Source organism: Pantherophis guttatus, chromosome 5 (assembly GCF_059756535.1).
Source record: "Pantherophis guttatus breed Tessera chromosome 5, ASM5975653v1, whole genome shotgun sequence".
Classification (NCBI taxonomy): Eukaryota; Metazoa; Chordata; class Lepidosauria; order Squamata; family Colubridae; genus Pantherophis; species Pantherophis guttatus.
In genome coordinates this window covers 68,275,156-68,300,591 of record NC_142067.1, presented here as the reverse complement: position 1 = coordinate 68,300,591, position 25,436 = coordinate 68,275,156, and the positions used below count along the sequence as shown (strand labels likewise).

The window sequence follows — 25,436 nt, the reverse complement described above, 5'->3', positions numbered from 1 at the left end:
CAAGCCACAGTTCACCAGGTTTGCATGGATTTCTTCAATAGAGACAGACATGCTTCTATAAATTGAAAAGTGGCTCCTATGAAATATCCTTGATATACACTCCTAAGTGATATAAAAGAAAGAAATGATATGAACAATTGACATAGGATGGTCTTACTATTTTGTATCAGGAGACAAAAGCTTGTTGCTTGTTATCTGTTTGCAGTCAATAGTAATAAACATACTTGGAATAAGAAAATTAAGTAATAGAAGTAACAGCTCATTTATTGTTACTGTTTTTTACATAACAGATTTTACATTGGGGTCTCTGCATATATTCGTCAGCCACATAGGGTTGCCATATAGCCGTGATGGCGAACCTATGGCATGTGTGCCATCAGTGGGCATGCCAGCTCAGCTCCTGCATGCGGCAGCCAGCTGATTTTCGGGCCTTCTGTGCCCACCAGAAGTAGGGAAACAGGCTGGGAATAGGAAGTAGGGAGAGGCTCTGGAGGCTGGGGACAGCAAAAAACGTCACTTCCTGTCCAACCAGAAGTTGGGAAACAGGCTGTTTTGGGCCTCCGAGGGGGTGGGGAAGGCTGTTTTCACTCTCCCCAGATGCATAGAGAGGATCTGGGGCCAGGTGATAAAGAAAAACGGGCCTACCGGCCCATCGCGTACCGGGAGCAGAGGGGGAGGGGGATCGCGGGTGTATGGCGCATAGAATTATGGGTGTGGCACGCGCAAACCTTCCCCGCCGCCATGGCACGCGATGGCAAAAAGGTTAGTCATCACTGCCATACAGGTTTAAACTACTTTTATTGGAACAGCAGAATCTAAGTCTGAATGTGCTTCCTTCTTCTTTGACTTTTATGCTCATGTGAATTAAGGAGCAGCCTGTGTGAGACTTCTGTCAAGTTAGTTTCTTGGAAAGGGTTGAAACCGTACTGGCGTATTGCCTTAGTAATGGATCCTCTCACTGTCATTAAAGTCCATTTTTTGTGCCCTCTATATCCCTACCTCATTGTGTGTGAGTCTTGAGACATGCTGAAATTGCCCCCACTGCCCAGCACTCCCGAAGATTTGCTGCATGCCATTCAACTTTAGGCATTTTTCTCTGGCTGCTGAGAAGCGCACTTGACTTGTCCGAAGCAGCTTGTAGTCATGCAAGGCCTTCTTTTCTGAATCTTCCTTGTGCTGTTCCATAAACCTTATGTGATTTGGAGTACAATACTTCCAAAGCTCTGAGAGAATGCAGCCCATTCTCACAATGATGAAAGATAGCTACCCAAGACTTTCACACCTTGGAAGATGATATGAGGGGGCATTTCTTAGTGGCAACAGTGGCACTAGGGCTCAAGTTGAGGCATGGGGCTGGTGACAGCTGGCTGAGATTTTATTTATTTATTTATTTATTTATTTATTTATTTATTTATTTATTTATTTATTTATTTATTATTTATTTATTTATTATTTATTTATTGGTTCAATTTATATGCTACCCTTCTCCGGAGACTCAGGAGGCTTACAATGCATTAAGCAATAGCCTTAATACTTTTGTATATACTTGCTTAATAGGACTCCCCCCCTCCCCAAAGCGGTGTTTTTTTTTTATACAAAGTCAGTTTATTGCCTCCACAATCTGGGTCCTCATTTTACCTACCTCGAAAGGATGGAAGGCTGAGTCAACCTTGAGCCTGGTGAGATTTGAATTTGCAGTAATTGCAGCAGCTGGTGTTACTTAACAGCACTTTAGTCTGCTGCACCACCAAGGCTCCCCAGACTTTCACCCTAGCCCTGATATTACAGCTCAGTGCTGCTGTGACTCCTTTCATGCGCTCCCACAATCAGAAAGGGCCCAAATTATAAAGCGTCTGACTGCAGTTAAATCCAAGCTTTGCAGTCTTTCACTACCTGATAAGGATCCCCTTGGACTTCAGGGAGTCCACACTGATTTATCAGAGGCAATTCCCTCGGCCCTTTCTCCAGAATATCCAATTCGTAAATTTGAAGATCCAGGGCTACTTCAAACCCCGTCTGTTGATGTCACTGAATGTCTGCCAGGTAAGCAATCAACTAATGTTACAAGCATAAACTGGACTGCGTTCAGAGCCCTAAAGCCTCATGAACAAGGCTCGCCTCCCTTCCCCTCTTCCCTGCCTTTGTCTCCCAAGAGAGTGACACTCCCATCTAATAACGGATGTATCTTTTCGGATATGAAGCGCTCTCTGGAAAAAATTAATTATACAGAATGACTAGCAAACCTGGCATTCCCCCCTTGCACATTTAAATGCCTCTCATGGAACATAGCAGGTTGGGGGAGAAGGTGCAGCACCACAGAATTTATCAACTATATTCAGTCATTCGATGTGGTCCTGCTTCAGGAGACCTGGGCATGTGATAAGATAGCCCTTACAGGATTTACGGCCATTTCTTTGGCTGCTACCAAACAATCTACGATGGGAAGACCTAAGGGTGGCTTAGCTTGCTTGGTCACTACCTCTTTAAAAGTGGAGACAGTGGAGCTGCCCCCCTGTGGCTCCTTAGCTATGGTGTTCCTAATTAAGAGAGGTCGCAGCAAAATGTTAGTGTTCAACGTCTACCTTCCCCGGACGGTGAGGCAAGCTGACACTAAGGCTCAATGGGGCGAACTGGAGAGTTAAATTACTTGTATTGAAACCAAATTTCCAGCGCTGCACATCTTTATAGGGGGTGACTTTAATGCCCGATTGGGAGGCCAAGTTCCCCCATCGATTGAGGCACTCTACTCCCAAGAAATCTGCCAGGCTATAGGACACCAGATTTCAGCCAGGCATTCTAAGGATGAATTAACAAATTTTGCCGGTGTTCAGCTAGCCCTTTTAGCATCCCAACATAATAAGATAATCCTTAATGGGAGTACCCCAGGCGATCTAGTGGGTGAATTTACTTTCAGTTCTTCATGGGGGAGTAGTGTTATTGATTTTGTGCTGGTTTCCCAGCTACTAAGACAGGCAATCCATGTCTTTTTTGTGGACTGCCTCATGGAGAGCGACCACTACCCCCTGGTTACAATCATTGGGCATCTGCCTAGGGGCCCCCATATACTGGATTCCTATGTGGCCTCGTATGCAAAGAGGATCAAATGGTCTTCCAAGACTGAAAGAAAGTTCCACTCTCTTTTATCATCTCTGGAGTGTTTTAGCCTATACAATCAGGCCCTAACATGCAGTGATTCAGAGGCAATCTCGTCCTTCGAATCACTAATTAATAGTGTCCAAAGGGAGCTAGGAACTGACCATAGGCCAAGTGGCCCATATCATCCAAGAAGCAAGCCCTGGTTTGATGAAGAATGTCTGCTGCTTAGGAACAAGATTAGTCAGGTTTACCTGCTTTATCGTAATTGAGGGGATAAACGCCCACCTGAGGACTATTATCGCCTGAGTATAAAGGGGGGGAGTATAAAGGATTAATTGCTAAGAAAAAGAGGGCTAAAGAAAATGAGAAGTGGGATTTACTTCTCCTCTCCATCCAGCAGAAGAACACGCGACTATTTTGGCAAATTGTTGCCAGCTCGTTGCCTGGTCATAAAGACTCCCTCTCTGTTGTATCTCCAACAGAGATTGGGAAAACCATTTTGGGTCAATCTTCCAGGCTTCAATAGTCACGACCGGACTTGGACCACAATTGCCCCCTGCAATTCCGGACTGGCATCCCGTGACTCACGCTGAGATTAATGAGTTTATCTCTGAACTCAAGTTAGGCAAAGCCCCTGGCCCTGATGCTATACCCCCCGATTTGCTAAAATCTAATCCTGAGTGATGGATTCCTCTTTTAGCAACACTCTTCACCCACATTAATATCTCTGGCAGGATCCTGACCTCTTTGAGTCTAGCAATCATTGTTCCTGTTTTTAAACAAGGAAATAGGAACAACCCAGCCGATTATCATCCTATAAATCTGCTCTCCACCATTGGAAAATTGTATGCTAAATATCTCCAATGCAGACTCCTCACCTGGGTCGAGGAATCCAGTATCATTGGTGCTGAACAGACTGGGTACAAAGCGGGCTGTACCACATTGGACCACTGCTTTGTCCTAGCGCACTTGGTTGATAAATATGCCACCATACCAGGTGGTAAACTTTTTACTGCTTTTATTGATCTAAAGGCAGCATTTGATTTAATCCCAAGGGAATTGTTGTGGTCAAAATTGCTCAAAAGTTCCACTGATAGACATCTTCTGTTCTTAATTAGATCCCTATATAATCAGACTTTTAGTCAGGTCAGGTGCGGTTTGCAGGGAGAACTCTCAAATCCTATCCCGATAAAGAGCGGAGTAAAGCAGGGCTGTGTCCTGGCTCCTCTTCTGTTTAACTTATTCTTATCTGACTTGGCCTCTTACATTGGACGTACTGAGTCCCACGCCCCAAATTTGTCAACTACGAAGATCCCGCTTCTCCTTTATGCTGACGATGCAGTCCTCCTATCACTGTCAAGGCTTGGTCTGAAAAGGCTACTTTCTGCATTTGGGTCCTACTGCGCTGAGAACCACTTGTCCATTAATTATGACAAATCAAAAGTATTGGTGTTCTCTACAGCCTGGAAGCTATACAACTGGGCTGTTAAGGGTAATGCTATTAAGCAGGTTTTCCATTTTAAGTATTTAGGTATCCATTTTCAGAACACCGGTGCTTGGACTAGACATCGAACTCAGGTGCTGAATTCTGCCTCCTGTAGCCATCAGCCGATTTTAAGAGTTTTCTATACCCAAGGAGGCCAGTTTATTCCTTCTGCTCTGCATATTTACAAAGCCAAAACCTTGGCCCAAACTCTTTATGGAATTCCTATATGGACATGGGGCTTCAAGGAGTGTATTGAAAGAACTCAGGCTGGTTTTTTTTAGGAAACTTTTGGGTCTCCCTCCCTGTGTTGGCTTTGCTCCGATGTACCTGGAATTGGGCATTCGATCAGTCGAATGCATGGCGTGGATTAACACCTTTAAATGGTGGTTTCGGGTGCTCTTTTTGGAAGTCCCCAGTAGCTACCTCTCCCTGGTGTTAGCTGACTCCTATACTTCTCGATGGGAGAGGGAGCTGACGAAGAAACTCCACCTGCTAGGTTTTTCGGGGGATGCCTTGGGAGACTATGGCCTTAAGGATGCCCAATCTAGGGTAGTCCAACGGCTTGTGGACATAGACTTGCAATATCTAAGAGCTAGAGCTAATAAAACCTGCTCCCCTCTGATCTTCAGCCAATTTAACTATTATGGACTGAGGATGGCCTCATATTTTTACACTTTAACCATCCCTAAGTATAGAAGAGTCTTCTCCCTTGCTCGTTTCAACGTCCTGCCCTCAGCATTGCTGGATGGACGATTTAAGAGGCTCCCAATAAGTGAGCGGTTATGCCCCTGTGATAGAGCTGAGGTTGAAACTGTGAAGCATGTTTTTATACTGCCCTATGTACAATGCAGGTAGGACTAAATTACTGTCTCTCCTAGAAACAGATCTCTCTGGATTCAATGCTAGTAATTTGACCTTATATTGTTTAGGGGATGCTCCTCACACATTACTTTTCAGGTTTCTAAATTTTTTTTAAGAGCTGTAACTATTAGAGGAGAACGCTGTAATTCCTCTCAGCCAAGGCTTCTGATAGCCAACTGTTTATGATGTTACTTTCCCCATGTTCTTTTGCAATTATATTTGTATTTTGGTCTGTGACCGCAAATAAAAGTTATTATTATTATAATGGAATTACATCATCTGGACATTTAACATGACAAATCACAATCATAAGTAGAAAAGAAACATATATGTTAAATTGGTAAATTACATATAAGATAACTTCTTTTCTAGCTGTTTTGCTTTCTGGTTTGAAAGTTATTTAATACGTCAATGCATGGAAGTGATATTTTAATAAGCTTACCTATTTTCTTCTTCCAAGTCTGCAAGGATTCTCTCCAGCTCACTTCTTTCTTCACTTTCTAAAGAAATTAAAATCTGAGCAGGACTTCGAGGTTGACTGAGTGGTGATTCCTGGTTCAAACTTTGGCAGTAGTGCTGGATTAGCAAATGTTCATCATCTCTTTAAGGAAAAAAAGAAAAGAAGATAAAATATAAATGCATTTATATATTTTTTCTTCTTTTTCCTTTCTTGTCTTTCTCTCGTCTCTTTCTTTCTTTTTCTTTTCTTTTAGTTTCTTTTTGCTTTGTCCATATTGTTTTTATTCTGTTAAAAATTATTTAATTAATTTTTTAAAAAAATAGAAGAAATGAGGAAAAGGTATAAAGTACAGACATACACACACACATATATAAAACTACACACACACAGTGTGTGTATGTGTGTGCGCATGCACAGGTGTGTCTTGGCAGCTCATAGAAATACAAGGTTTTAATGTTTAAGATTATTTTTGGTACTATATCTAAAGAAAGAGACAGGTAAAGAATGAATTATGAATAAGTTGGATTCAACAGCAAATAGTGCACAGGAAAATGTGAAGGTGCTATCAAGCTAAACTGAATTCTCTAGTCTTCTTTGCTAACGCTCAAGATTGCTAGTTCCAGCTACAAATCAATGTCACACCAGCTTGTTTTCTATGAAAGAATGCAGCCACTGCATATGCAGCAGTGGTGAAATCTAAAATTTGTTACTACCGGTTCTGTGGGCGTGGCTTGGTGGGGGGGGGAATGTGACTGGGTGGGCGTGGCCAATTTTTTTTTAACTTTTAAAATCATTTCTTCTACAACCTCTTCATTGTAAAGGTTGTAAAAGAATGCTTTCAAAAGGCTCTGCTGATCAGGCAACTCAGCTTGGATCGTCAGAGGCATTTAAAAGAAAAAAAGCCTCTGCCAATCAGGCAACTCAGCTTGGATCGTCAGAGGCTTTTAAAAGAAAAAAAGCCTCTGCTCATTAGGCAACTCAGCTGGGATCATCAGAGGCTTTTAAAAGCATTTAAAAATCTCAGCTGAGCTGCGTGATTATCAGAGCTTTTTTTTTACTTTTAAAAGCATTTTTTTGGCCGAAGAGGTTGTAGAAAAAATGCTTTTAAAATTTAAAAAAAAAAAAAGCCTCTGATGATTGTGCGACTCAGCTGGGCATGGGGAGGGGCAGGGATTTTTGCTACCGGTTCTCCAAACCATCCACCTCCATCGCTACTGGATCGGGCGATCCGGTCCGAACCGGAAGCATTTCACCCCTGATATGGAGCCATCACACCCACACCCACAGTCATGTTATCACAATTTCCAATGTTCCCTGCCAGGGAACTCAGCCAGCAGGAATTTGGAAATTGTGATCGCATGAGGACCTTGCTTAATGATCTGCATGGTACTTGTTTAACAATGACAATTGGATCTGCTGGAATTGCTGTTGCTAAACTACATCTGGTATTGTACATGACCACATTGCTTGTAGGCGGCTTTCCAGTCCCAATTGTCATTGTTTCTTGAAGATTATCTGTATTGTATTTGCCAATACCTCTAGATTTAGATGAAATTTGAGCTAAGCTGGTAATATGATCCAGAACTCAGTTCTGCTCAATTTACTCTTAGAACAAGCCCTCCCTTCTATCTCTTTATAGAAATAAATAAATAAATTAATAAATTAATAAAACAACTCCACCATTAAAGTTAAATGATAAAAGTCATAAATTAATGTTCAGCTAAATACTATTTACCTTAGGTTAAAGTTTCTCTCCTTACATTGTGAAACTTTTAAAAATAGATATTTAACAAATCATGCTTTCCACAAATCAATTCATTTTAGTGAAATGAAAATTAAAACAGATTCAAAAATGAAATCCTTTAGGAAATATTTTACTTTGTAGAAGAACTTAGCGTGATCATAAACACTAAGTTCCTGATCCTTTGTTAAAAAAATAGGAAGCAATAGAGTTCAGCCAAAAACACTTATTTATGTATTAAAATCTCTTTCTCTCTTTTCATTCTATACAAAAAAATCTATTACATAATTACCATAAAATGGTAACATGTGGTAACTGATAGAAACTCTACAGTCTCAGTAAAATGGATAATACTATCTTGATATGATTAAAAATTTTAATAATTGTACAGAGAAGGTGATTTCACTAGGAATAGAAACACAAATATACATATCTGACCTTTGAACAAATAAATACATTAAAGATTGATCAGTACTTAGAATCTTGTTTAGTCCTCTGTACTAAGCTTTGGAGTAGCTTTGATGAAGGACCTTAATCAGTAACTATTCCAATCTTATTTGTGGCTTCAGGAAAATCATGAGAATTTCTACATTTGATCAAAGACTATGTTTTTTATCTATGATGTCTGTTGAACTTTAAAAGGGAAACAAAATACATATTAAAAATAGTTACAAAAATAACATTTTTGTTTCTCTTTTAATGCATTTTTACATAAGAAGGTGATGTTAAATTTCAAATATTACCTTCAATAGAGTCTGGCAACTAGTAACCTAGAGTAGAATTCTATGTAACTTTCTAGATCATACTGTGGATAATTTTTAGGCTTAAGAACTCACTACAGAAATCTGAAAGCATGCGAATAAGTTAATTTTTTTTTTTTTTTTGCTTTAATTTATATTCTCCGGAGACTCAGGGCAGCTTACAATGCGTTAAGCAATAGCCTTCATACTTTTTGTATATTTATATACAAAATATAAATATTTTTTGCCCCCACAATCTGGGTCCTCATTTTACCTACCTTTGAAAGGATGGAAGGCTGAGTCAACCTTGAGCCTGGTGAGATTTGAACTTGCAGTAATTGCAAGCAGCAGATGTTAATAACAGTGCTTTAGTCCACTGTACTACCAGAAATTTCCTATAATTTCTCAGAGGCATACTCACATGCTCTCATTAGGAGAAATGCTATCGTTCATATATGTTCCATTGGTGTTCTCCATTTCTGCTAGCCTATGAAGAAAGGAAACATCTTAAAATTCACTGTATCTTCTCCTAATTAAAACTGAGAACAAAAATATAATTATGATGAGATCCTGAAATATTGTCTACAGACAGACAAACATCATTGTGTAGGATTTCAGTCAAGTATAAATTACCTTCTGCTCAATGCACATGAATTGTGAAAATTTCAACTCTTTTCTTGGCAATAAAACAAAGTATTTCTATTATATCTACCCATCCTCAATTTCTTATGTACACTCCTATGAGTGTACAAAAATAATGATATAACTGTTATCTTGTAATATTTATACTAGTTTTCTAAAAATAAGTGAATGTGGCATTGTTCTATATTTTTAAATAGCAGTTCAATGTCCTCTTTATCAAAAGCTGAATTAATAAATTATGACCTATGTATTGAGGATTAGATACTGGGTGTAAAATATTATTTTGTACTACATGGTTGCCCAGTAGTATATTTCCAGAAAGAAAACCGTATACTATATGTTTTGAACAAAAGCAGATTAGTTGTAAATAAAACCATGTGTTCTTCATTTCCTATTTTCAATTATGTAACATACATTCTAAATATCATGCAGTAATTAAACATGCAGATTAGTTAGGAAGCTGATTAGCAGAAATTAGTAAACATGCATAGAGATTAGTAAACATGTATACCATAAATCTTAGGAACTTGAAATGAGCCTAACTTCATTTCTTAATATCTGAGCAATGGTGGTTGCAATAATGATTTACTTAAAAAAAAAAATGTTTCAAGGAAAATTTCCCTAACAAACCACCTGATCTCATACCTGCTAGCATAATGCTCAATGCGTGAATGCGTATCATCATGTGAAAGCTGAGGGGATGAAGCAGGCCTATAAGGCAGAAAACACTGATTAATAATTGATTAATAAACACTAGTTTCTTAGAAAGAAAAAAAATGCTCTGAAATGTTACTGGCCTTATACTGGCAAGCTTTACTGACTCTATGAACATGATTTATTTGCAACCTGTGTTGTTTTTCAAGCTAGGGCAAGAAATTCTTAGAGGAAATAGGCAAAATTGTCTTTGGCAGAGGTGTGTTAAAGTTTTTAAATTTTTCAGAATGTTATGCCAGTTTTGTTTCCCATGAAATATTTTATACAAGTTATCTTTTTTCCAGTTCCTGAGACATTTCTTTTTTCAATCCATATTATGCAAAGACTTCATTCTCTTGATCTAATGTCACAAGCTATAGTAATTGTTTTCAAATTTGTGTCAACTACCCCAATGAAGAGACCCTTTAGACAGAATGAAAAGAAATACCATTAAGAACTAAGCACTGCCTTCCTATAAATGTGAAGGAAAAGAGCTTTATGAGATCAGAGAAGTCAGCTTGCAAATCTTTGAACTGCAACTAATCTGTACAAATCTTTTAGGAGAAAGGAAAAAAAAGAAGTTATTTGTTTATTCCATTTCATAAAAAGGCAATCCAAAGTAGCTTGCTTTTTCAGTTCGTCGTGGATATTTAGAAACAAACAATGGAAAATAAATTGTTCTATCTAATAAGGGAATTTAGATAATTAATTTAAAATGTAATAATATCATAGCTGATGCACCTTTGCAAAGAGAAATCCATACTCCAATTCACAGTGTCTTAATTGCTTGAATAATTGAACTTGTCCCCTGCCCCCAAATCTCCAAGAGTTATCTATGACAAATCTGCAGTTGCATATCCAAAATGAGGGTGTCTGATTGCTTTAAACATAAATATTGATTTTATAGTTAATTATAAAGCAAGACCTACAGAAACTGACTAGGAAACTGCAATGGGCAATTCATTGACAATAAAGTTAGATACAGAAGCAACGAACTGTTTTTAAATATGCCATAGCAAAATGGTTCAAGAGAGGAAAGGGAAACAACCCCAAGAAATATGGATTTTGCAATAGACAGGCACAAAGAGAATACTGAAAAGAAATTAGAACAATTCCCAAGAGTTGTTGAAATATATAATGAAGTCTGTCTACAATAGGAATCATGATCAAGAAGAATATTATGCTTAGTTCTAAGTATTTTCATTAAGGACTTTAATGGAGTGGTGGAGGAAATGCTTGCCAGATTTTACAATTTACAGGTTTAAATGGGATAGTTAATATCTTAGAAGGTAGAAATAAAATTCAAAACAAATCTGAGATGTTAAAAAACGATTAAGTGGTTGAAACTAACAGAATCTATATAAATAAAAATGTAAATGTCCATTTGTACATAACTGCACATCTCCGAAAGTTCTTCACCGATTGCTTTCAAATTTTGACACAATGTTGCATTCGACTACGGGCGTGTTTTTATATACCTATATTATATACATGTCACACCTGTGACAGGTAAAAACATGAACGACATTGACAAACATTGAAAAACAGCGCCATCTGCTGGACGTAAAACCAACATGGCAACCTCCCAGCTCTGATTACGCTCAACAGATTTCTGCTCCTTCTATTTAGACTCTCCATATTGCTTCCAAGAAACTGCACATTTGGAAGGCAGAGACGCCCAAGGGCTATATCCTGCCACCAGGCTCGGCAGGTAGGCAGCCGGCTCCCCGCTGGGAAGCCCTCACAGCTGGTGCTTCTAGGGTTGGGCGGGGCCCGTCCGAGCCTGGGTCTGATCTCCCCCTCCCCCAGCCGCCCCGCGAACTAGCCTCACCCGCCGCTGCTGTCCATCCCCCTCGCCAGCCGCTCTTGGGGCTTCCTCCAAAGAACACCTGGCAATGAGGCTGCCTGGGTCTGCCGAGCGGGAACCCTCCATCCCTCACCTGGCCTGAATTGCGCCTGGCTCAGAGCTACCACGGGCCCTGAGGTCAGAAAGACCAGCCGCTAACCGGCATATGCGAATCCAGTCGATGAGCGGGAGATGGAGGCAACTGGAGCCTCGGGGTCGCCTTTGACCAGCGCCGCCTTTGATTCCTAGGTGGGCGCTCTGGCAGTTCATGGAGCCTACATGAAAATTTCGGCCTCTGGCAGAAAAGGGGCTCCGGGGAGGCGGAAACAGGCAGGAGGGAGGATGGCTGGCCCTCCTTCGTTTCGCCTGGAAGAGCAGGGGATTTAATCATTCCCCTTCCCTTGGCAGGCAGGGGAGGAGAACTGCGCAGCAGGGGTCCAGTGGGGTGTGCGTGGCTCCTGGCTTTGCCACTTTCTTCCTTCAGGCGGGAAGCCCCAAACCAGCCTTGAACCCCTGCTGCACCCCCTCCCTCCCTCCCTTCCCTTCCCTGCTATGCATCTCCCTGTCAAGCCCCCAGAGAACATTTGTGTAGGGAGGACAGAGGGGCCCCCTGAGTTTCTGCTGTGGTGCAGAGAGCTGCGAAGGCCTGGCCTGAAAAGGTAAGGGCGATGGCGGATGATGCAGAAGAGACAAAGATAAACAGAGAGAGAGGGAGAGACATAGAGAAATACAGAGAGACAGGGGGGGGGGAAAGACACATACAGAGATACAGAGAGAGGGTGGGAGAAAGAGACATAGAGATACAGAGAGAGGGGGAGAAAGAGACACATAGATACAGAGGGGGAGAGAGAGACACATAGAGAGATAAAAAGAGAGGGGGGAGACAGAGAGGGAGGATTTTGTGGTTCCCATTGTTTTTTAGCAACCGGTTCTCTGCCCTAATCACCAGCTGAGTAGGCGTGGCTCGGGGGCTGTCATGTGACTGATGAAAGTGAGTGACGTCGAGTTGGCCATGCCCACCAAATGTTTGTGGAGAGTTTGGAACTTCAGCCTCGCTCTTTTAGCCCAGCGGAAGCACCAGATTGGGCCACAGCAACGCGTGGCCAGGTACAGCTAGTATTTAATAAAAACAAGTGCAAAGCCCACAAGCAGAGGATGGATGATACCTAGGATTTGTAATAATATTGTGAAAACTATTTTGGAATAGTTATGGAACAGTAGTGTGGATTGCTATTCAACATAAACAAGTTGATACTGCTGCTAAAATGGAAAATGGAATTTTAGAGTTTATTCCCAAAAATGTAACTTCCAATATTTACAGTATTTGTTTCACTTTAGTTAGATTTGGTCTGACCTCACCTCAACCACTATGTCAAGTTATGAATATTATATTAAGGATTCAGAGAAATCGGAGTCTGACAGAGAACAAAGGTGATCAGAGTTGTAGAAACTAATCTCCATGAAGGAAGAAGGACTATGCCTTGTCTAGCTTTTTAAAAAGTCAACTGAGGGGGAAAGTGATAACTGTCTACAAACACCATCACAGAAAACAAGTTAGGTGCTCTCTCTAGTTCCAGAGTAAAGGACATAGATAATGGTTAAGTTAGAGTAAGGTTCATTTTAATGAAACATTAGGGAAATACAGTCCTAACTGTAAGAATAATTGGATAATGGAACCAACTGTCCAGATAAACGCATCCCTTCTTTGCATGTGTTCAAGCAAAGGCTAGGAAGCCCTCCCTCCAAATATTTTAATTTGAATACCTATACTGTGCAAAGGATTGGACTGACAACCTAAATCAGTGGTCCCCAACCTTTTTATCGCCGCGGCCCGCTGAGCGCGCGCAGGGGTGGGGGCACGGCCCAGGAGCTTTTGCGCACGGCCCATTGCGCACGGCCCAGGAGCTTTTGCGCACGGCCCAGGAGCCTTTGCGCTGCAGCGTTCGTGTCCCCCGGCCGCTGCGCGGCCCGGTGCCAGGTACTCCACGGCCCGGCACCGGTCCGCGGACCGGGGGTTGGGGACCACTGACCTAAATGACACCTTCAAACTCTTATGATTACTGATACATTGTGTACTGCTTGAATCAGAAGTTGTCCAATTCATAGCCCACGGGATGTATGTAGCCCTAGACAGCTAGTAATGCAGTGCCACAAGATCATAAAATTTTAACATTATTATGTGATTTATACACATTAATTGTATTATTAGGGAACACCTTGAAGTATAGTAGAGAACATAGTGATCAGCAAACTTCAGGTAGTAAATATATTAGTTTTAGGATCCTGATGCTTCAAGTCATGATCAAATTCCTGTTTGAATAGGCTTTTCCAGAACATCAACAAAAGCAATCATGCCAACGTTAGATAAAATAAAACCGCACCTAAACATACGCACCTACAAAAGAGCCATATTTTACATTTCAGTAAATGGATAATTGTCTTTTTTAAAAATCCACTTTCAATGACAAGGTTAATGTGAGGTATTTTTCCTAGCTTTTAAAACCAGATTGCTATTGAGGATAGTATTCCATTCCATTTGTTGGATGAATTAATAAATTTTTACAGCTGGTTTTCCTTTTCACTGTTACTGCAATCAATCTTTGACCAGATCTCTAAGACTTTAACTGTAACAAAATCCTGCAATGGTTTTTAGTAGAACTGTCCAGGTGTGGGTATTACCAGTGATGAAATCTAAAATTTGTTACTAATGGTTTTGTGGGCGTGGCTTGGTGGGGGGGGGGTTAATGTGACTGGGTGGGTGTGGCCATTTTTTTTTAAACTTTTAAAATCATTTTTTTCTACAACCTCTTCGGCAAAGAGGTTGTAAAAAAATGCTTTCAAAAGGCTCTGACGATCCCAGCTGAGTTGCCTGATCGGCAGAGGCTTTTTTTCTCTTAAAGGCCTCTTGACGATCAGGCAACTCATCTTGGATTATCAGAGGCATTTAAAAGAAAAAAAGCCACTGCCGATCAGGCAACTCATCTTGGATTATCAGAAGCATTTAAAAGAAAAAAGTCTCTGCTGATTAGGCAACTCAGCTTGGATCGTCAGAGGCATTTAAAAGAAAAAAAGCCTCTGCTGATCAGACAACTCAGCTGGATCATCAGAGGCTTTTAAAAGCATTTGAAGATCCCAGCTGAGTCGTGCGATCATCAGAGGCTTTTTTTTTACTTTTAAAAGCATTTTTTCTGCCAAAGAGGTTGTAGAAAAAATGCTTTTAAATTTTTTTTAAAAAAGCCTCTGATGATTGTGCAGCTCAGCTGGGCATGGGAGGGGGAGGCAGGGATATTTGCTACCAGTTCTCCGAACCACCCACCTCCATCACTACCAGATCAGGTGATCCAGTCCGAACCAGGAGCATTTCACCCCGGGTATTACTTTTTTATTTAAGCTATTACAATGAACAACTTAATTCAAAGTTAATTTTTATGTGAGTTCTCAATACTATGTAAATTTAAGATATTTTGTCTCAGCTGGCAGACAGAAAAAAGAGGAAAACAAACACTTAATTTATTTTTCTTGAAATAAAGCAGAAATTATCTATACTTTTATGTTAAAAGTTTCTGTAAAATGGGTCTGTTGTGGGAAAACAGTTCAATTTATTGAATGAGGTAACTTTACTGAATGAGATAACTCATCCCAAGAAATTAGAAGCTTTTAAAGTACTGATGAGTGGCATTCTAAAAACATTTTCAAACCTATGTACAGTTTTTAAATCAATTAGATTTGTTTTCTTAGAATTTTAATTTGTGAATTTATTTCTCTATTTCTATCTAATCTGTACTGCCATACTTTCTTGTAAGAAATTACTCATATTTACATATATACACTTCAAATATACTTACATTGCTAGTTAGGAAATCAGTATTTTTAAAAACAATTATTAATTAAATTTATGACATTTTGGTTGGATCTTTTAAAAGTCTATACTAAACATATTCAGTAAGGTTCATGAATAAGCTTGGTGCCCAAGCATCTACATCTGGAGAAATGGGATATAAATCAATCACCTTCATAGCCATCTCTAAATATGATCCCTATTTATAATTAAGTGCTCTTTGAAGAGTTCTAATTTATCTTTTAAAGTTTTACTTTCCTTTTGTGAAATGACTGTCACTAACTTTTGCTATCTTGGTTTGTTTACATATCTGCTTCCTTAAAGAAAATTGGAAATTGGATTCTATTGGTCTACATCTACCTGTTTCTTTTTCTACACTCATGAACTAGTAAATGAATTCAAAATTAATTTTTAAATATAATTTTTTTAAAAAATCACAAGAAAAAAAAGGGTAGGAAAAAAAGGGTAGAAAATACCACCCTGAAGAAATTTAGAATGTCAGTTATTTTGAAATAGTTTTAATACAGATATTTCACCATTTTGTTTTCCGTAAAACAAAATGTCAACACTGCCACAAGAGAAAGAAAGAAGGATGAAGTAAAACAGGCCAGCAAAAGTCTTCATAAAAACTGGTGTTCATGGCAAAAGTATGATGGGATCACGGTAGAGTAAAGGATGAAGGCAATAGGGTTACATTAAGAATTTCACTAATGACAATTAGATAAGAAAAGGCATTAAGAATAAAACTAGATATGACCGATTTGTTTCTTATTAAGTAATGATTTCATGACAATACACAATAGAATTCATGATCAAGTAACTGTGGTTCCTCTTGGTAGTACCAACGGACTACTATAGTTTTCTAAGTGCTACAAGCAATGGAAATCTCTAGTAAACCCGAACAAGCCTACTTTATTATTGACTTATGAATTCTACTTATCAGAAAACCAGCATCATTTAAATTTAAGAAACAAAATGTGGTCCAGTGTGCGCAACAAATTGCTGTTGAATGGCATAAAATGGGCCTTCAGTTGAAACTAACAGAATACAGAGAAACAGTGAAAAGATATGAATTATCCAATTTCTAAACAAAAAAGGCTATTTCTCAGGACTTTTGTTGAAGGTTTGCTATTCAAATATGTATTATATGTCATCCTCAGCATAATTTTGTATCTATTACAGCCAGACAATAAAGACTATGTAGTAAAATGTCTTCTTTGTGTTTATTAGTCCTTTTGGAAGTGATTTCCCAAGACTGCCCCTATGCTGGATTTAGGAAGGCACTATAGCAAGACTGACGTGTTTTCCTTGACTTTGGGTGTCTGAATTGCTCCTCTGACTTTTTTCTTACAGTATGTGTATTGGAAGTTGATTTTAAGTTTTACTTATCTCTGATTTTAGTTTATCTTTGATTATGTATATGGAATAGTTTTTATGGTATTACATAGGATTTCATTCTACATGACATCTTTTTGACTGAAAACTACCTAGACTTTTTCTAGTACGTTGGAAAATTTGTAATACATAAATAAACAAAATAGTGTGATGCTAATTTTTTGAAACCATAATGAAATACTGAACCTTTTAATTTGATTAGGATACAAAATTAAGAACCTGAACCATACTTGAAAAGAACTGCAAGAAAAATCCTTTTATTAAACAGAAGACAACCCCTGGCAGACTATCTGGTCCCTGAAACTAATCAGGAATGGATCAGAGTACTTATTTGAAGGAATTTATATGCTGGATTAAAAAGTAAAAGAAAAAATAAAATAAAAAATCCAAGAAAAAGGCAAATGATAGTTCTGCCAAAAAAACCTGCATAGATGTGTTCATATGATAATCAGAATTCAAGGAGTAGAACTGTAAAGTTTTTTTTTTAATAATTAAGATAACAACATAGTCTTATAAAGATACTCTGAATTGTAGTTAAAATAGTAATATGTGCACAATTCAATGCTGAAACTGGATCTTTTTATTATTAATTTCAATTTGGCACAAGCACATCATCTTGGGCAAAATATAAATCTTCAATCAGGATATAAATCTAATAAATAAAAATAAAAATGGTAATTTAATAGAAATAGATCAAGATCAGTGGGATGGTGATACAAATTACAAAATTTGCTTTAATGCCTAGTTTTCTTACCAGAGTAATATTCCATGAAAATGAATCCACACCTGTAATTCATGCATCTGAGAAAATTCCAGTGCCACTAAGGGATAAAATAAAATAAAGAATATAACGTGAGAGTCAAGGTAGATGAATCTACAGCAGGGATGAGGAACCAGTAGCCCTCCATATGTTGCTGAATTACAACTCTCACAGTCCCAGCCAGTGTGGTACAGATTGGTAAGATTATTGCTAAAGAAGTGAATAAAGGAGATGATCCAACAGATGAAATTTACAGATATGATGAAGGCTACAACCAGACATAAAAGAATGATTGACTAAAATGAGGTCTGGATGATATTGGGAGAGAAACTGAAAATTAATAAAAGAAAATGCAAATTTGTTCTAAGACGTATTGTAGCTGTTCAGTAGGTAAAAACAATTCCTCCATACAGAAATTCAAATGCCTTCTCTAAATATTTTGGACTAGCCATATCTAGCAAAGACATGAAGATATAACAAACATTTCTAAGAATTACTATCACTACTTGAGCTATTAGCTCAAGTTAGTGAATACTAAATAGGTGAAACCAAAATTAAAAACATGAATCTGGAAGAACTTCAATGTGAAAGAACCATTCACTATATCAGATGTTCTGTTGCTTCAAGATTAAGAACTATATTTCTGCAAGAAGGCTTGTTGTTACATGTATTTCTAAAACATTAATGAGTATTGAGCGAAAATACTAGCAATAGAATTTGGAGCATAAGATTCCATGAACTAATTTATGGAAAAACAAACACAACCCAGAGCTATAGATTTTTATATACTGCTTCTAGAATAATCCAAAAAGGACTAGTAACTTTATAGAAACATTGATTATAATTGATGTATAGACTGAGCAAATAGTTACTAATTCCTGATATTCTTTCTAGGACATATATATCAAGAGAAAATAATAATTCTTATGGACTTTGTTTTATTAGCGAAATCTTAAGAACACTGTTAATCCACAAAATAATTCTACAAGAGTCAGAAAAAGCAAAGGAGAAACTTTGGAAAATATCTCTACCTGTTGAAACTCTATGGAGATTATAAATGAAAACAAAGTCCTGTTCTAAAATAACAAATCCTAATTAGATAAGAAGGATGCCAAGCATGACAGACACCTATGTATGAAGATGTCATACAGTTGTCAGAAGGAATTCACGCCAATTTATAAAATTCAAAAAGGATTCTGGCAATAATATTACTTGATACTGAAAATCTTTTGACTATACACAGAGACTGAATAATTAACCTATTGTATAATATAATATTTTAAAAGAGAAATGTGATTGTAATAACAACATGAACCAAATAATTCCATTATTGGCTGTATGATGAAAATAGTTCTGACAAGTGATATAAGCCATTTGTACTAAGAGATGCAAAGTGTTAAGTTTATTTTATTGCATGCCTCATGTTTGTGTAAGATTTGCTTTTTTCACATATTATAGTGCTGTACTCATTTCTCAAGTTTTGCTTTTTTAATTTTCTCTGATGATAATTGTTTTGTCAATTCATGTATTCCAGTTTGTCTCTATGTTTGGCTATATGAGTCTTACTAGCTTTACTGACTCCCAGGCTTAGAGCACCATATGTCTAACTCTTAATTGAGCAGAATAATATTTTGAGGTTTATAACACTTTTGAATTTAATGCTCAATTTATTATCACTGATTCAAAAACCTTGTAGCCTCTAGATTACAAACTATATTAAAATAGTATAATTTATTACATACAATGATCAAAACTATCTACCTATCAATTAAGAAACCAGGCTGCATTCATGAATTGATGGTGTTAATTTTAAAAAGTGTTTTTAGGTTATTAGGTTTTGGGTTATCATAGAAACATGGCACAGGGTAAACATGACAGATAGCCTTCCTTATGGATGGGGAGTATGTATGCAATTTCATGATAATTCATATTCCTTTACTAAGGTCAAAATTGAGGAGATATATTGTGGGGATGTTATATCATTCACTATTGAAATTCTTGTAAAGAAATATTGTGGAATACTGCTGAACAGAGTGAACCCAGTCCCAACCCCTACAGTTTACATCTGGTTAGTAAGGCCAGTTAAAACTATTTTTTTAATGTCCCTTATATTGTTGAACATACATCAAGAAATCTATTGTAGACACAATAATGTAGTTGTAGATACCAACAATACCAACATCAATCAATCCAATACTTCAGATACAAAGCAGCAAAGAGACTATTAGCCTCTTAATCAGGTGGAGTTAGTCATTACAATAACCTATATTATATCATAACACTTTTTAGTATATTTAGCATAATTTAATAAATTATACTAAACAGTATAATTTTAATGCTACTCATTTTAATAAGCATTACTTGCAAACCAAATATCAGAGATTATACAATTTTTAGTACTATTTGTGGATTAATTTTAGGCTTCCTTTTGGCTAATATTTGACAGACTTTATGAATTAACTAGCACAAATATTTTAAAGTAATAGATACTTATTCCTGTATAAAACTCATATTTTTTTTCCATATTTTATGAAGTATACTTAAATTCATAAAGATTAAAAAGAAAAATAGCCATTTACTCCTGAAAGTCAACATAACTGAAGTGAAAATAAGCCATTTTAATCTACTGGTATCAGCATGAGAAGTTTACACATGAACAAAATACTTTTCTGAAAAATGCAGGTCTTGTTATTGTTTGACAGAAGACAGTTAACAAGAACATCTGTTTTCAGTAACTGCTATTTGCTGTTATTTAGTGAAACCGATAACAGCCCTAGGGGATAAAAAAGTAACCCTGAACAAATATTGTCCAGTTTAAACTCCTTTAAACAGAAGGGTGAAATTTGTGCATAAATGGAGTTGCACATCAGTTCAGACAAAAACCTTTCTAATGTGTAGCCTAAGTTCTATGTATCTGTATATGCCTACTATGTAATATGCATATCTACTAATATACTCAATAAAACCTCTGCAGGGTTTTTCAAAATGTATAATTGCATCTCAAAATTATCAGCTTTGCAACCAAAAGTGGTTATTCCTATTCCAATTCAAACATTTCCCATTTCCAGATAAAAAAGAAAGTCTGTGGAACTAAAATCTTAAATGACTTAAATACATTAATCTCCAAAGTAAAAATAACACATATATAAATATTGTGTACACAATTTGTGAAATACATTCAGATCTGTTGTTTCTACTAACTTGACATGGGCTTGCCTCTTTTTCTGTCAGAAACATTAATAAAAGGGAAATGGAGGATGGAAATGGACATATGGAAAAAAATGAACAGAAATTAAAAATAAAAGTGAGGGAATGCAACAGAAGCAGCAATAGCAGGACACTTTGGCAAAAGTACTCACGCAGAATCTACTGGCCAGAAGTTGATCAGAGTAACAGGACTGCAAGACAAAAAATGAGGAGGTGAAGAGAGAGGCAGAAAAAACTTAGCAGCAAAATAATTACGGAAAAAAACAAAACAAAAACAAAACCCAAAATCAAGAAAATCCAGTAGACTAACATGAATGTCCATGAAAGCAGCCAAAACATGAGAAAGGAAATATTAAAAGAGAAAAATGGAAAGATAGCAAGCTGCAGTGCAATTTCCATTAAAGCAAATTTTAATAACTAGCAGATAATTTTTTCTATTAATCTTATAGGATTACAAGGGACAGGTTTGTGAATTTGAATCTAAACATTAATATTTTCTCCGTATGAAGAGAAAAAAAGGCATGTTCATTTCTACGCACTCAACTATAAACTACAGATATTTGGAAGAATTTCTAAGCATTCATTAAGACAACATATATTTTTATTTTGTTAACAATTTAAATTAGTGTACAATTTGCAGGTCATAAAAAGCAAGAATAGCAACCAAGACCACAGCTTGCCTTTTCCTTTCAATAAAAATAAACAAATATGAAAGAAATGAAAAAGATGTTATGTAATCAGGAAATATAGAGAGCAATTGGGAAACTCAGAACTTATCAAATGAGATATTATTAATATTCTTCACTCACGTTTCCATGTTGTCTCCTTCCAACACTGTTTGTACAGGCAAATAACCCATTCTCGGATGTTTTGCAAAGTATCGTTTTGTTCTGAATTTATTTTTTAATACCTTGGCAAAGTCACGGACATCTTCTCCTGAAGTAGTCTGAAAGCAATATTTCAGCAATAGAATTTTATTACGTTTTTTTTTTTGCAAACGTTTTACATCAGTTGTTTGTTTTGCGACTTTTTAAATAAACTGTGTGGTAGTCATTTTAAATGGCCACAAAATTTAATTACCGTATTTTCCGGCGTACAAGATGACTTTTTAACACATGAAAATCTTCTCAAAAGTCGGGGGTCGTCTTATACGCCGGGTGTCGTTCTCCTGTAACCAGGCAGACCAGCCTGAAAGACTCTGACAAGCCTTAAATGGCTCTGGCGATCCAAGCTCTGACGATCCCAGCTTTGCCTGATTAGCAGGCAACTCAGCTGGGATCGCCAGAGCCCTGTAAAAGGAAAAAAGTTTTCCCCCTCCAGCTTGCTTACCTTAGCTGCTAATCGCAACGCTTGCCTTGCTTCGCTTGCCTGAATCCATTCCATCAGCAAGCCACTCCCTGTCTGCAATCAAGCAGGCAGGAGTTGTGGACTTCAACTCCCAGAATTCCTCAGCCAGCAAAACAAAGCTGGCTGAGGAATTCTGGGAGTTGAAGTCTACAAGTCTTAAAGTTGTCAAGGTTGGAGACCCCTGTTCTATTGGGTAAGTTTTTTTCCCCTTTGGGAGCTTTAAAAAAAATAGTTAATTGGGGTTTTTTTTAGTTGTTCTTTTTTAGACCTAGCCATTTAAAATTTAGGAAGTTTTAAATTTAGTTTTCATATAAAAATAAAAATAAAATAATATTTGTGCAGCTTTCTGAGATTTAGTGTGTTTCTGTAGTGTTTCACTCTAACTACACAAACACACAAAATCTCACAAAGCTGTATGTGGAATTTTGTGTGTGTAAAGTATGAAAGTTGTTTTTTGGGGCTTTTTGTGGCTGTGTGAGGTTCCTGCTTGTTACAGGGGCCATTTTGGGTCTAGCATAGCTGCTTTTACATTGTGGGTGACCCAGTTGTGTTGTGTTGTGTGTGTGTAAAGTGTGAAAGTTGTTTTTTTGGGCTTTTTGTGGCTGTGTGAGGTTCCTGCTTGTTGCAGGGGCCATTTTGGGTCTAGCACAGCTGCTTTTACATTGTGGGTGAGCCTGTTGTGTTGTGTTGTGTTGTGTGTGTGTAAAGTGTGAAAGTTGTTTTTTTGGGCTTTTTGTGGCTGTGTGAGGTTCCTACTTGTTGCAGGGGCCATTTTGGGTCTAGCACAGCTGCTTTTACATTGTGGGTGAGCCAGCTGATGTTTTTTAATTTTTATTTGGTGTGTGTAGGAAGAGGGGTAGTCTTATACGGTGAGTATAGCCCAAACCCTATATTTTAACAGGAAAAGTTGAGGGTCGTCTTATACGCCCAGTCGTCTTATACGCCGGAAAATACAGTATATATCCATACTGGAAATATCTCACAATCTGGTGATTTACAATTTACTATCAAATATATTTTTAGAATTTGCAAAACATATTCCTGAACATGATGGATATGAAGAAACATTTAGTTGAATATTAAGATTTTCCTCTATGCTTTTAGCCATTTTTTCTACAAGACAGAACTGTGTGATTGCAAGATTACAATACTGTATATCAAATGTTAAAATACAAGTATGTCAAACCCATGATATTCTGTAATTTTCTACATGATAAGCATATTGAGAGTAAACTAACAAATAACTCTGCAACCAAGCAAGCAAAATACCTGCGAAGCATATAGTTCTTTATGTATAACTAAAGATTGCTATGCCATAATAAAAGCAGACTTGAAGAAAAGGTAGGAATAAAAGTATTCATTTTTATAGTAAAAGAACTGTTATCATGTGCAACAGACTTTTATTATGCTTATTAGATTTACAATAGATATTTTTAACTGAAGGAAAGAAATACATCTTTCTCTCTTACCATTCAGAATCAGTCCATTGCCGAATGAAATGAAGAGTATGAACCATAAACTTCACAATCTAGCATGAGAAGAATATTATGGTGCAAACTCACCTGACTGATTTCTGGCCTGTTCTTTCAACTAACACATGGAAAAAAGGGTGCTTAGGTAATGTAGCTGTTTCTATCTACTTTTGCAAACTAACAAACATCCAGCTCTAATCCCAATAAGATACAGTAATTATTTCTCTCTTTTGTTGAAGTAAGACCCAGTGTCTTTTGGACACCTCATTAATATCTCAAGTTCCTTTGTGATGACTAAACTGAGCAACTCTTTCATTTAAGGTATCAAATCCAAAGACTCAGCTCTATTCTGATATATCACACCAAAGTCCCAAAGCAATGGTCCATTTATGGACTGTCACATCTCCCCCAGGAACTTGGGAGCACACTTTTGTGCATGGACACCTCTGCAAAAAGTGAATATCTAACCAAATTATAGAAAATCTGCCAATATGGACACCCGTGACAGTGACTAAGAATCTTGCTGTTCAACTAAGACTAGGAAAAGCCCTAGGAGAAGACTTTATCCCTCCAAGGATCATTAAAAAGAACTTGAACTTCTGGGCCACACTCTGGCCTCACTCTTTATCTACATACCCATGACCGAGCCCTGAAGACCAGGGATCTGCAATCAGTGTCCTGATATAAAAAAGGGGAAAAGGGTAATCCTACCAGCTATAAACCAATCAGCCTTCTCAACAAAATCTATAAACTCTTCACAAGACACCTACAACAGAAATCCCAAACTTGCTGGAACAAGAAAATATCCTTGCAGAGGAGCAAGATGGTTTTGGAAAAAGCTGGCTATCATTGATCAGTGTCTAGTACAGAAGATGCATACTGGTCCCACTCCTGTTTAATTTTTATATCAACTCAACACAAGTTTCACTTCTCAAACTTGCTGCAAGACAAATCTCTGCTTTACTTTATGCACATGATGCAACATTACTTTCAAAAACACCTACTGGCCTTAAAAGAGCTCTAGTGCAATAGGAGTACTACAGTAGAGAAGACCATCTAGTACTCAAACTATCCGAAAATCAAAACCATAGCATTTGCCAAAAGACCCAAGAGCTATTCCTGGAGGATAGATTGAGCAAATTCCTGTTTCAAATATCTGGGGATTATCCTTCACTCTGCTAACAGATGGAAACATTGCTGAAAACAAACAGAGGAGCTGAACTGCCAACCTCAAATTCCACAAGACAAGAGGTGGCCACTATATACTTGCAGCACTCAAACTATTCAAAGCACAACTTCTTTATTGTGCCCAAAATAGGCCCCTTTTTCAACTTTGCACCATTAGAATTTGTTAGGTCCAAATTTCTAAGATTGGTCTTTCAAGTTCCAAAATGTGTTCTAATTCTACCCTGAGGTTGGGAGTCAGGCCTCATGAAAGTGGTGGTCTGAGTGTGGATGAACATATTTAGCGATTGGCTCAAACAATTTCTTTTTCCCCTTGGCCTAGACCCATTATGAGCAGTGGTGGGATTCAATTTTTTTAACAACCGGTTCTGTGGGCGTGGCTTAGTTGGGGGGGTGTGGTTGGCGGTCATGTGACTGGGTGGGCGTGGCTATGTGCATAGGGACTACTCAGAGGGCTGAAAAAAGTCATTTCTAACTGGTCCTCGCACTTTTGACCGGTTCTCACACTTATGACCATCCTCACATTTATGCCGTTGCATCATTCTTAACAAGACTGTCACTCAGTTGTGTAGATTTCACAACTACTTCTCTTCACCACGGTGAAAAGATAGGGTGTAAAGCGTAAAAAGTGAGGAAAATCATAAGTGCGAGGACCGGTCAAAAGTGC

The 25,436-nt window shown here is 37.8% G+C and overlaps 1 protein-coding gene across 7 annotated transcripts in view; it reads right to left on the bottom strand.

Annotated features, from left to right (window-relative positions):
• The window catches only part of DMD (dystrophin), a 2,041,544-nt gene that overhangs the window by 35,837 nt on the left and 1,980,271 nt on the right, over nucleotides 1-25,436 (bottom strand). For 6 of the 7 annotated variants that reach the window (XM_087871305.1, XM_087871306.1, XM_087871307.1 and 3 more), the window contains 5 exons: nucleotides 21,575-21,711; nucleotides 20,918-20,956; nucleotides 9,672-9,737; nucleotides 8,806-8,871; nucleotides 5,886-6,044 (listed from right to left, as the gene is read on the bottom strand). In XM_087871305.1, coding sequence (XP_087727431.1) covers nucleotides 5,886-6,044; nucleotides 8,806-8,871; nucleotides 9,672-9,737; nucleotides 20,918-20,956; nucleotides 21,575-21,711 — 467 coding nt within the window. The remainder of the gene's footprint in view (nucleotides 1-5,885; nucleotides 6,045-8,805; nucleotides 8,872-9,671; nucleotides 9,738-20,917; nucleotides 20,957-21,574; nucleotides 21,712-25,436) is intronic. The other variant, XM_087871311.1, reaches the window with a different exon arrangement.